Genomic DNA, 13,696 nt, shown 5'->3' with positions numbered 1-13,696 from the left:
ACCAAAACATGAAGGCAGAACAGAAATGTTTTCAATTTCTTGTAACATCTTTAAATATATTTTAAAAAATTGTCACAGACTTTCTGCTCCTCTGTGATTTTTGCTTTACCTTCGAGAGTGTTTTGTGCCTTTTTTTTTCCTCTTCTATATTTCCCTCTATACATGTTTTCACTTAATTTTATCCTTTAACTTTGCTCTCAAGTCTCTTTTTTTTAACGTCTGTCAAAATGCTTTTCCAAATACTTTAAACAAATTACTTGTGTTTAATATTTCTATTTATATTAAACTTTAGAACTCAGTTAACATTTCTTCCCTGACACTTTTAAACTCAGCATTTATCTGCACATAGAAGTATTATATTTTCTCATTTATGCCATAGTATTAATACTATCAAAGAACAGAAGGCAATCACAGGCTACCTGAAATTCCATGTAGTTTTAAGCAATGTAGTTGCTTGTTTGTTTTTACAGAGAGAAGTGGAGATGGGCAGACAGAATAACCTATGGTATGGTTTTCAAAGTCTTGCAGTGTTAATAGTTTGATTCAGCACTTACTCAGAATTGGGGTTTTTTGTGTTTGGCATTTTGTGATTGGGGCTTTCTATTTGCTTTTTGTGAGTTTTTTTGCTTGCTTGTTGTTGTTTTTGTGTTTGGGGTTTTTTTTCCTTTTTTTTTGGGGGGGTCGTATTTTTGGGTTTTGTTGGGGTTTTTTTTGTTGTGTGGGGTTTTTTTTTGTGTGTGTGTGCAAAGTCATAGTAACAAGAGAACAAGAGGCAAGTAGAGAAGCCAGGAGCTAACTTGATTTTGTGAGAATCCCTCTTAGAAGGGGGATTTCTGAGAATCACAGGAGAAGAAGCTATTGTAGGCTGCAGTGTATGCTTCCATGGAACTGTAATGATGTAACTGAATGCTATAAGAGAAATTCTAATATGTTTTTCAAGACTACTGTTACTAAACTTGCTTACTTGTCTGCTAACACAAGGGTTGAGATAGTACATAGAGTCACAGAGTAGTTTAGGTTGGAAAGGAACTTTAAAGATCATCTAGTCCACCCCACTGCCGTGGACAGGGACACCTTTCACTATATCAAGTTGCAAAAAGCACCATCCGGCCTTGCCCTGAACATCCACAACTTGGAACACAAAATTCTACCTCTGAGTTAAGTACAATCAGATTCATAAATAGTACAACATGAAAATTTCATTATTTTAACAGAAAACACGGTTCTCAAGTAATACTTTAAAATGTCCTAGCAGCTCACTGCTGTGTTAAGATTTAAAAACAATTGCCTTAAATTACAGTTCTGACAAAACCAGAGCTCTGGGGTCAGTTTAATACTATCATTACCTTGTGTCTTTTGACTTTTTTATCTCTGGAATGGAAAAGGATGTCCCACAAACCTGAAACTACAGTCATCTTACTCCAATGTGTTGTAATTCAAACTGACCTATGCACCTTGAGAATAGCAAATGCCTATTTATTTGAGAATGAAATAAAAGGATAGACATGATCATGTGGACTAGAAGGTTTTCCACTTCTGCCTAGATTATGTGTATCCAGCTGCTCTAAGAAAAAATGATGACACCGAAGTACTTGTTCTGTATCACTATTTAAATAAACAGTCATCAAGCATTTCTCCTACTTTAATCTCTGCCTGGTTTGGCCCTGAATAATATTTGGGCTAGCTACATGCAGAATAAATAGTTTGTCAATGGATTTTTTACATAATGTATGGATTTCATATACATAATATATATTTCAATATCTTGATTTTGCTCAAACAAGTCTGGTGAGGGAATTATAATAATGTTAATAAACAACAATAGTTCTTAAAATAGATACCATAGATTGTTTAAACATCTTTTCAAACCATTAAGTGTACCACATAGTTTTGAACAATACTATTAATTATTCTGTTAAATTATAAACCAGTGAATTTCCCAGGTTAAAATAAATGGGTATATTCTCATGAGACTCGTAAAATAAGTGGCAAGAATATTGAAGTGATCCTGAAACAAATATAAGACAGAAAATTTATGTTAAATTTAAAATTAAATAAAAAGGGAAGGAAAGAACTGTTGTAGTTTGTCCTTGATTTAAAATGCCTCAGTGCTAAAAATGTCTTAATTAAAATTACATGAGTAGTCCAAAATATGATAGTAAGTGAAAGTTAGATATTAATGCCCAATGTGGCATTGAAACAAGATTTTATGGGGTTTTTGGTACTATTTTTGTAGTTGTTTATTAATGAAATTATTTTGTTGTTGTTGTTGTTTAGCTGGGAGATCTAGCATAACTTTTCTACTGAAATTTATACTATTGACTATGTTTTAGCAAGTTAGTAATAGAGAAAGATTCATTTTCATTAATCTGTGAAAATGTTATATCTGCATGTATGTATATTTATACATGTGTATGTATATATAAACATATACACATCTAGACTTCTAGAGTACTTTTATTTTCATGTAATCTGTGTGTCTTCATGAATGTCTGTGTTGGAGAAGTAAAAGCAAGTGTATTTCCTCCAAAACAATTTCCAACAAAGATCATTTAAAACATTATAATTCTGGAATATGCCATTAATACCATTATAAATCTCCTTATTATTTAACAAACTTCTGTTAAAGTATTGCAGCTCAGAAATATTTTTGTAGTCTTCAATCATTTTCATTAATATATATTTAGAACTAGATTCTAGATACCAGTAAACATTAACAATGTTGGACTAGGTTGCATTAACATTCCCATCGTATGCATTACTAAAATTATCTATGATTTCTACTGAAATATACCTTAACATTTTCTTTTGATTGCAGCTGAATGTGGAGCCTCCACGACAAATAATGAAGGAATCTTATTGTCCCCCAATTATCCTCTTAATTATGAAAACAACCATGAATGTATTTATAGCATCCAGGTACAAGCAGGGAAAGGAATCAATATTTCTGCCAGAACATTTCACTTAGCCCAAGGAGATGTTCTTAAGGTATGTAATCATGTAACTTAGTACTTACTTGTAGTTCCTCATACCGTTTAAGTTTATATCTGTGATAGTAGAGTATCGTTTAAATTTATATTAAAGATTCCTTGGAAAATATGTATCTAAACCAGTTCCATTTGTAAATTAGGCACCCTGAGGTGTTTCTGTAATCTGCTTCTTAAACACATTTTTCTGACTACATATAATCAAAAAAGAGACTGAAACTGTAAAACAAACACTGCGTTAATGTGTATTTTTATTCTACTTTTAGTGCTAAATATTTATCAGTTACATCTTTTGTAAACTCTGTTTTCTTCCTCAGTATTTTCATAACTTGAGCTATATGATATAAAGATAATAAATACTACAGCCAGAAGCTTAATTTAATACACAGTCTACATACTGCATTTTATATATGAGTTTTATGCTTTAAATTAGTCTTGTGTGGTACATAATATCTCCTGCAAAATTATAATCACAGAAATTACATGTGAAGAGAATTTTTGCATTAAATAAACAAATAACAAAGGAAAAACAGGAAACTAGAACTTTCCAGCCTTTTATAGAGCAGTTTCGCTCCATAAATTCAGTAGCATTTACTTTGATTTGTTCATAGATTTTATTACTGTATTCCCCAAAATACACATTTCCAGAGGCACATATTGCTTAGCAAACTACATATTTAAAGTTGATGATGATCATAGTGGCTGTCTTTTAGCACTAAATGCAATAAGATATTAATAAAAGAGATTAAATAATTGTCTAATGTTTAAAAATACTCAAATTAATTAAACTTGCCTCCCAGAAATGAAAGGAACAAGATGTACTCTGTCAATCATGTTTGATTTAAAGAAAAAGTTTTTCTGCCACAGTGTGCCAGTTGAGTTATTAAAATGAGAAGGATTATGGAAAGATGTATTTGTAAGAAAAAAAGTATGATTCAGACTGTTAGACTCATGTAACTTTAACCACCTGAGCATCAGGTTACGATTTCTGTCATTAGTTGTCAGACATAAGCACTTCCAAAAACGGATTACTTACACCTAAGGCACAAGCAGACCTAAGCAACCAATATAAAATGAAATCAGGCAACAGGAAAAAAAAGAAAAAGTTTTCAAATAAAACCAGGTATTACATTCTTCTTAAAGAAAACAACAAACACACAAAAATAAACCAAAGACTAATAGATGCCCAGCATGCACAGGTATGTTTATTTTATTTTGGCTTCACTACTTACTTCAGAACCAACTGGATACCTTTTGATATTTACATTAATACATGCAGAAAGATTCAATTTGAAAGATGTATAGTATTTATTAACATATAAATAGAATGTCAGAAAACCCTAAACAAACCCCCTGTTTATTCAAGTTTCCATTGAAAACATCCAGATGATGTATGTAAGCAGATAATTTTAACAGTTTTGGAATTGCTTAGTGAAGCAGAAGAATTGCTGAAGTTATGGTAAGATCTTTAAATCAACCAACATCAGCATAAGATTTAAACTCAGGTGTTACATATGAACTTGAATCCTTATCCACCCAAATCTTAATCCTCATATTTCTGTCCACAATTTTTATGCCCATTCAGTGAAAGCATACATTTGCATTTCCTCAAGACTCTTTAGGTTGAAACCATTGAAATCTATTATCTTAGTGTAAAAGTCATAGCACTGTAGGGAGGGAGCTAGTTATTATGTAAATGTGGATGAACACAAATAAAAACAGTTAAAATTTTTTCTTCCTTCTTCATTTAATGAACATGCAATTTTGAAAAGATCTGTACACTTAAGATTTCTCAGTTGTCATTCCAACCATATGCACTACAGAGGTTTGATTAGAAGCTGTTAACTAAGAGGAATGCCAAATTAATTATAGATGGAGGGAGGCCACCACTCAGCTGTAAATGTCAGTAGCAGAAATACTTGCAGTGTTTTGTAGATGTGTCTATTAAATGGAAGTAATATCTAGTAATTAGACTGGTTTTTGATTCAGCAGCCTTGAAGTATAATAATGAGCTGGAGTTCCTCCCACTCTATTAAAAAAAAAAAAAAACTTACCAGAGGTATTATTTAGTATGTTTATCACTTTTTCCATCTGATATTGTAGGAAGAGAGAGGCACTTGACCTTTAATATTGTGGGAAGGAATGATATCCTGTCAAACCCTTGCCTCACCCTTCTGATGACACTCTTATTACAGATTGTCTTAACACCATCAGACTTCTTTTCAGATGTTTATTTGATAAAGGAGTTTTGTTTCAGAAAACAGAAAGCAGCAGTTACACATTCCATAACAACCATTTCTGAAGTTGTTTGTTGATCCCTAATATTATTGGTTATTTCTCATCTCCAGGAGCTGAAAAACAATCAGTGGAAGATTTAGTATGTGGCTGACTTGGGAATATTCCTAGTATTTATCATTAATATCTTCAAGATCAGGAAAGCAGTCTTAATTCTTCACTTTTTTTTTCCCCCCAATGTTCTTTTAGGATATCCCAGTAAAATATCTTTGAAGATAAGTTTGCAGGAATTTCCTTTTATTTTTGTAGAACCGGTAACTAAAATTAAAAAAAAGGGGGAAAATGTTGCATAAATTGCCTATTTTGCTTTCTGCGGAGAATACACTTTTGTCTACAGGAGTAGGACACTAGGTTTATACTTTAAAGTGTCAGTAATTGTCAGCAGTGTAAACTTGTCTAATATAAGTCACTACTTTGTGAATTGATATAAGCATTAATGCCTTGACAAAACTAAAATCTCTGAGTAAGTAAAAAATAATTGATTTTTCTGATATGAAAAATGGCAATGGAAAGAAGTTAAAAAAAAAGAAAACCAAAAATCATCCAGTCTTACAGCAAACAGCTGAATGATGTATTGTGAATATACCATTGGTTTTTTGTTTTTTAACTGTGAGGTAGGGAGTGTAAGGAAGTCGCTATTTGGAAACAAAAATGCTTCTACAAAAACTTCCAGAAAGGGCTTCCTTTCCCCAAACACAAGTAAAGCAACCTCGGAATATTTCATAGTTAAAGCTCAGGTTTTGAGCTAGACATTTAATGGATGATGCATCTCTTTTCTTCAATTATGATAAATGAAAATGTCGGCAAAGAAGTTAATCATGAACTTTTTGTTACTTTATCGGCTACTAGTTTAGATTACCAGCAATATGTAGATAAAATTCCATTCAAAATCTGAAAAGACTGAATATGCTACTGAACTTTTGATATATTGTTAAGTCGTGTGGTCTGCTGCTTACCACATGAATTAAGTGACCATGGACCAGATTTATACCTGACAAGCACTGTGATTGAAACAGTGAAACAGCTGGATTGAAAATACAGTATTAGAAGGAAACAGCATATTTAGCACAAATAAATCACCGCCCTTACTGGTACTCCCCAGGCAGAGAAGGAGGAGTTCCCATTTATCAATTCTGAACTGGTATAGAATAGAGATTTCAGAACAAGTAATTTGTTTTTCATTTGCTTCAATTAGTATGCAATTCTCTTTTTCTTTTTGATGTAACTACTTTGGCTACATACATTATTGTTGTAGGGGTTTTTTTAGCTGTTTGTTTTTTATTGGAAATTGTGAGAAATATATATCTCTTAGTTTTATTTGTGTAGGGCTTTAACCTGCTCTTGATAGTCTCACATCTTGTATTACTAATCATGAAAGTTTCATGAATGAATATGAAGAATTTAAGATCTGTACAGTCACTACATGCCCATCCATTTAATTGGAAACAGAATGACAGTTGTCTCCTTTGTAATTGTACTGATAACTTGAGTTTCTGTGCTGTTTCCAAAATTCAACAGTTTTAGAGTAAACTGCATATGTGGGAAGCAGAGGGAAAGAATACATGGTTTCCAAAGTATGAGAACATTTCTGTTTGCCTTTTTTCCCTGCTTTTATCTTCATTTACCAGTTTTGCTTGTAAAATCTGTAGTCTCTGATAGCTGTAAGCAAACTCTTTAGATTTGCATAGAAAGGAACAGAGTTGTCGTTCTATTTGCTTGAATAGTTCATTGTTAGTGGTGAAAACAATTTGTGTTGAAATCAGTTGAATATAGAAAGTACTCTTTTATGTCGAAGATCTTTTAGTATACTTTGCCAATTTACTGGGGGAAAGACATATTTTACTGAAATATAAGTTTGAATATGATTGTTTATTTTCAGTAGATTTCAACAAAAATAAATATGTACCTATGCGTGGTAATAATTAATAAGTAGTTTTCTGTCCACGTTAAAAACCAAATCACTGCCCCTCAAAAATCTGCAGTCAGATTCCATAAGTGAACCTAAAATAAAAGAGAAAGGAACACCAAGTATGAAAAGAGAACAACAGAGCAGCTGTTTGCAGGGATTTTTTTCTTTTTTTTTTTTTTTCTTTTTGTAGTAGGTTGTGTGCTTGGCAGTATGTACAGTGAACGCTGATGTGCCAGATGAGATTGCACCTATGTGGAAAAAAAAATGGATTTAAGAATTATTTTCTATACTGTAATGAAGCAATCTTTCTTTTTACTTCCACTAAAACAATCAGTGCAGTAACAGGCAGGTCACAGTGTGTCACTAAACCAAATAGAACTGGCATTAAGAGTCCCCTTTGCCTGTGTTTAGCTCAGCACTCTACTCCTGCATAATATGGAGGGTTGAGTGTTACTGCCTTTGCTGACTCACCTGTGGGATAGCTTTGAAAGGTGTGCACAGGATTCAATTTTTGAAGGGTTTTGAAGACTTTGAAGGGAGGTAATGTTTGGGCTTTTTGCTAATTTGTTTCTTAAGAATCTTCACGCTTGCCATCATAATAATTTAGCAATATCATGCTGAAAACATAAGTGATAAATAGATAATAAATGTAGGGGACAAACAAAAGCCCCAAACATATGGGCCCTTTTCTGTCTTTATATTAGTGCTTCTATTTGCATGCGATATAAATTATACATTTGACAGGGTGTCGACAGCCTCAGCTCTGAGCTGCTGATTTTATGTTATTTCTTCTCTTTATAAAGGCACAGATCTTCATATCCATATGCCTTTTATGTTTCAATGGCAAATCTTAAAAATAGTTTTATTAAAATGCACAAATTTAAAACATTCACTTTATGCTATTCCTTTGCTAAAATTTTATGGAGTTAAATATGTTAGTTGAAAATTTCCATTTTAAATTTCTTGACAATAGAGCCCCTCAAAAGCCTAGGAAGATTTCTTTATTCTCTGACTGTAAATCATATGCAAACATAACTCCTCCTCCCCAAATTAAACATTACATTTGTCAGCTCAAATCATATTTCCGTAAACAGTGTTAACTGTTCGCATCCTTCCCTAATAACATTTCAAAGTATCATTGTGATGTGAAGCCATTAACACAATTTTTTGTGGCTTTGCTGCTCTTTGTGAATTAATCATTTAACAGATCAGGTCTTTAAATAGCTCACAAAGATGGACTTCAGTTTTCTGAATAGGTTGTCACTGGCCTATTCAAACATTATATCACAAACCAATTATCTTTGCATGAATGCTACAGGATAACTTAGAATCATAGAATCATAGAATAGTTAGGGTTGGAAAGGACCTTAAGATCATCTAGTTCCAGCACCCCTGCCATGGGCAGAGACACCTCACACTAAACCATGCCACCCAAGGCCTCATCCAACCTGGTCTTGAACACCGCCAGGGATGGGGCATTCACAACCTCCCTGGGCAACCCATTCCAGTGCCTCACCACCCTCTCAGTAAAGAATTTCTTCCTTATATCCAATCTAAACTTCCCCTGTTTAAATTTTAACCCATTACCCCTTGTCCTGTCACTACAGTCCCTGATGAAGAGTCCCTCCCCAGCATCCTTGTAGGCCCCCTTCAGATACTGGAAGGCTGCTAGGAGGTCTCCACGCAGCTTTCTCTTCTCCAGGCTGAACAGCCCCAACTTTCTCAGCCTGTTTCCATACGGGAGGTGCTCCAGTCCCCTGATCATCCTCGTGGCCCTCCTCTGCACTTGTTCCAACAGTTCCATGTCCTTTTTATGTTGAGGACACCAGAACTGCAAGCAATACTCCAAGTGAGGTCTTCTGAGAGCAGAGTAGAGGGGCAGGATCACCTCCTTCAACCTGCTGGTCATGCTCCTTTGGATGCAGCCCAGGATACGGTTGACTTTCTGGGCTGCGAGCGCACACTGCTGGCTCATGTTCATTTTCTCATCTACCAACACCCCCAAGTCCTTCTCTGCAGGGCTGCTCTGAATCTCTTCTCTGCCCAACCTGTAGCTGTGCCTGGGATTGCTCCAACCCAGGTGTAGGACCTTGCACTTGGCATGGTGAAACTTTATAAAGTTGGCATCAGCCCACCTCACAAGCATGTCGAGGTCCCCCTGGATGGCATCCCTTCCCTCCGGTGTATCAACCGAACCACACAGCTTGGTGTCATTGGCAAACTTGCTGAGGGCGCACTCAATCCCACTGTCCATGTCACTGACAAAGATGTTGAACAAGGCCGGTCCCAACACTGATCACTGAGGGACACCACTCATTGCCAGTCTCCAGCCGGACATCGAGCCATTGAACTTGAAGGCAGAATGCATCCAAGCAAATAGTATTTTCATAATGGTTATTCCTGGCCATACATTTAGCACCCAAGTGACATGAAACCAGGTGTTCTGGCTAGGCCTAGGAGAAAGAATATTCCTATACAGAAAATAAGATAATGATGCTACATTAATTCACATACCATCTTGTCTTCTGGATCACATTCTGAAGCTGAATTACTACCTCATTCAAAATCTTTAGCAAAACTCCCACCTATTTCAGGGAGGAAAAAAATGCTCGTTCTGCAGATCCCACAAGAGAATGTAGGCTGTTACCACTTCTTTGCAACTTAACTGTATAATTTAAATTACAACTAGAAATATCTATTGTATAATGGTGCCCATTAACTCAAATGAAGCACAAAAGAGACAAAGTGACTTAAATTGAGAATTGTACTACCAAACATGCATCCATTGATTGTCCTATGGGAGAAGAACCAACTGTCTCAAAAAGAGAGGTATATATTACTTTGACTATTTGAAGGTCGGCAACCAAAAAAAGAAAAAATTTAGTTTCATGTTCAAGTGAATCACATCTCTCCGTCAACCAAATGCAGCTCTCCTCAAAGAATCATAGTTTCTGAAATGTTAGGGTTCTTCAAATAAATTTTATTCCTTCATAGAAATGATATAGGCTTGGAAGTATTATACAGAGGGACAGCTAGTTAGCCCATAAAGTAGAATTAGTGTCTGGAGAGATGTCAGTATGTCAGTGTGAAAAGTTTAATATAGTAGTACAGTTATTGAAACTTGCAATAAAGTATTTGTGGGAAAATTCTAACATGAAGAAAATTTGTATCATGAAGTCCTGGCAAGACATTGTGAATAATTGGTATAACTTGCAGTAACTTTCTTTGGTTAATTATTAGTGATGCACACATGGCAGGAAATGGATTACTCTTATGTAGTGTTTAAAAATAAAATAAATCCAGAATCCTTGGGTGTTATTAGTTATAAGCAGCTTGGAGAGATTAGAAGACAGAGCATCAAATTCAAGCAGGGTTTTCTTTAAGTCTGTCATGAGGTTAGCAGTAATTCTTCTGGAATGGACATTTTCCTTGCAGTTGCCGAAATAAACCTATGTCCATTTTAGAACTATTTTTTCTGCTGGGTTTTTTTTCTGGCTTGATTACTGATCTCAATTTACTTTTAAAGAAGATTTACATAAAATTAAGACATCAACTTTAATACTATTACAGATATTTTAAAATTCATTTTTCATTGCTAATTATTACTGGCACCTTTTTTTTTTTTGTCTTCAATTTCTTTTTTTTACTGCATACATGTCATTTAAATGTGAAATTTGCTTGGAAGTTTGCTAGCTCACTTAGAAGCAAGAAATTACATCATTTTGCTGTGCTTATTAAATTGCTGTGCAATTAGCTTGCTACAGAAGGCTAGAAATGACTTTTTTTTTCATTTCAACCTATGATTAAATGTAAATCTAAAGTTATTACATGAGACATGAAGATTTCTGCAAAAGAGAATTTACATGTGTAAGTCATTCTCTCAGATGGGGAACAGGCATCAGAATATTTCACATTTAATTTGTTGCCTTACTACTGTTGGTGGTGTGTTTGTTTTGTGGCATTGTGACATGGATTCCTGTTTACAAATGCAAGCTTTAATTGCATTTCATATTAATAAAATTAGATCTTATGCAGAACCGGAGACTATACTTTTTCTTTTTTTTTTAACTAAAGCTTTAGCATTTCCCTATATTGCATTTTGAAAGCTGTTCAAAGGTTGATTTCCTGGTTTGCAAGTGAAATTTTTCTTTAAACCCATTTATTGATGTTTAGTTATTATACAAGTCACTAAATAAATCCTGTAGGACATAGTGGTTGGCTTAACAATTACAGTTAAGTTATAGCTTAATTGTTTTTAGGAATTTCAGTAATGCAGCAACCTGTGATGTTTTAAAGCAGCCAAGTTTTTCAGGAAATTTGCAGAGAATTATTAAAAGGTCACTTGGGCAGAGAAGAGATCCAGAGCAGCCCTGCAGAGAAGGACTTGGGGGTGTTGGTAGATGAGAAAATGAACATGAGCTGGCAGTGTGCGCTTGCAGCCCAGAAAGTCAACCGCATCCTGGGCTGTATCAAAAGGAGCGTGACCAGCAGGTTGAAGGAGGTGATCTTGCCCCTCTACTCTGCTCTCGTCAGATCTCACTTGGAGTATTGTGTGCAGTTCTGGTGTCCTCAACATAAAAAGGACATGGGACTGTTGGAACAAGTGCAGAGGAGGGCCACGAGGATGATCAGGGGAGTGGAGCACCTCCCGTATGAAGACAGGCTGAGAAAGTTGGGGCTGTTCAGCCTGGAGAAGAGAAGGCTATGTGGAGACCTCATAGCAGCCTTCCAGGATCTGAAGGGGGCCCACAGGGATGCTGAGGACGGACTATTCAATAGGGACTGTATTGACAGGACAAGAGGTAACGGGTTCAAATTTAAACAGGGGAAGTTTGGATTAGATATAAGGAAGAATTTCTTTACTGTGAGAGTGGTGAGGCACTGGAATGGATTGCCCAGGGAATCTGTAAATGCTCCATCCTTGGCGGTGTTCAAGACCAGGTTGGATGAGGCCTTGGGTGGCATGGTTTAGTGTGGGGTGTCCCTGCCCATGGCAGGGGTGCTGGAACTAGATGATCTCAAGGTCCTTTCCAACCCTAACTATTCTGTGATTCTATATTCTAATATATGTAGTAGTCTGGTGGAAGTTTCTGTTTTCCATACGGTGAAGAGCAACTCTTGCAGAAAAATAAGTAATAAAAATGCTGTATTACAATTTACATATAGATTACATTACTCTTTAAATTTACAGAAGCAGGTGTCAGTTTTATTTTATTTCTTAGTTTCCTTTAACTTTACAGTTAAATTTGAAACCTCTCTTCACATACAAAAAAAATAAAATCACAGGTTTATTTAGCAAGCCAAGGTTGAGAAGATGTGAGCTTTTATTATGTCACCTCAGTGACATGAGTCGGACGTAGCTACACAAAATATGTGTTTGCTAATAGGTTGTTACCAGCATTGCAATACTGACAATGAAAAAGAAAACAGGGAGTTGTAAAACACTGAGCTGATATGGCACGTCTTCCCACTTCTATTTTTATATTAAAAAAAAAAAAAAAGTAACAGGCATATTTTAAATTGCATTTGAAATATCACCACAATGAAGTTAACTCAAGAAAGGCTAACGGCATATCTGGATAGTACTGTGGGTTGAGTGGCAATAGAACTCCCTTGTCAAAGCTGACCTCCCTCTTAGTGGAAATGTACAGAATTATTTTGTAAATCAAATATATCATTGTTTTAATTCAAAACTATAAAACTGACATTTATTTTACAGATCTATGATGGCAAAGACAACACTGCTCACCTGCTTGGTGCATATACTGGGGCATCATTAAGAGGCCTGACGCTAAGTAGTACTTCAAATCACTTATGGTTGGAATTTAACTCAGACCTGGAAGGCACTGATGAAGGTTTTCAGCTTGTGTATACCAGTAAGTATTCGTGAAAACATTTGTAATAGATTTTTAATTTTGAAGGAATGAAAATTCTTTGCTCATAAAATGAAAATGTGATCAAAAGACAAATAATGATTATATCAACAGCAAATCACTAATCAAAATATAGTTTCATAATTGAACCTCAAAAAAATCAATACACATAGCATAAAAAGCCTTTACTTTGATGGCAGTTCAAGTAGTTTGATACTTAAACCACTATGGTTTTTATTCTGAAGTTTTTTCCAGTCTTGGAAAAGATAATAAAAAATAATATAATTTTCAGTTAGCTGTGCTAGTGCATAAAATATATCTAAGCATGCAAGTAGTTTTAAATGTGTAACTAAACCCCATGTTTTCATGAAGATAATTCATACGTAAAAGATTCTCCATCTTAAGACTGAAGATTTATGTCTGATACAGAAACTAACCCCATCCCAGCCAGGCTCTGTATACTCCATTTCCTTTATACAATCCTGTCAGATTTATTTGCATCAGTAAAATCTCCCTGAGCCTTCTCTTCTCCAGGCTGGACAGTCCCAGCTTTCTCAGCCTTTACCCATAGGAGAGATGCTTCCATCTCATAATCATCTTAGTGGCCCTTCACTGGACTCTCTTCATTAATT

The 13,696-nt window shown here is 35.0% G+C and overlaps 1 protein-coding gene across 3 annotated transcripts in view; it reads left to right on the top strand.

The window, feature by feature from the left end:
- The window catches only part of CSMD3 (CUB and Sushi multiple domains 3), a gene marked incomplete at both ends in the record, with an annotated part of 652,566 nt that overhangs the window by 414,930 nt on the left and 223,940 nt on the right, over positions 1–13,696 (top strand). For all 3 annotated transcript variants that reach the window (XM_080610435.1, XM_080610434.1, XM_080610433.1), the window contains 2 exons: positions 2,819–2,988; positions 12,911–13,067. In XM_080610435.1, coding sequence (XP_080466561.1) covers positions 2,819–2,988; positions 12,911–13,067 — 327 coding nt within the window. The remainder of the gene's footprint in view (positions 1–2,818; positions 2,989–12,910; positions 13,068–13,696) is intronic.

This window comes from Psittacula echo (genome assembly GCF_963264785.1).
Source record: "Psittacula echo genome assembly, chromosome: 2".
NCBI classification, from domain to species: Eukaryota; Metazoa; Chordata; class Aves; order Psittaciformes; family Psittacidae; genus Psittacula; species Psittacula echo.
Note: the sequence above shows the minus strand (reverse complement) of the source record. Positions and strands in the feature narration are given on the sequence as shown.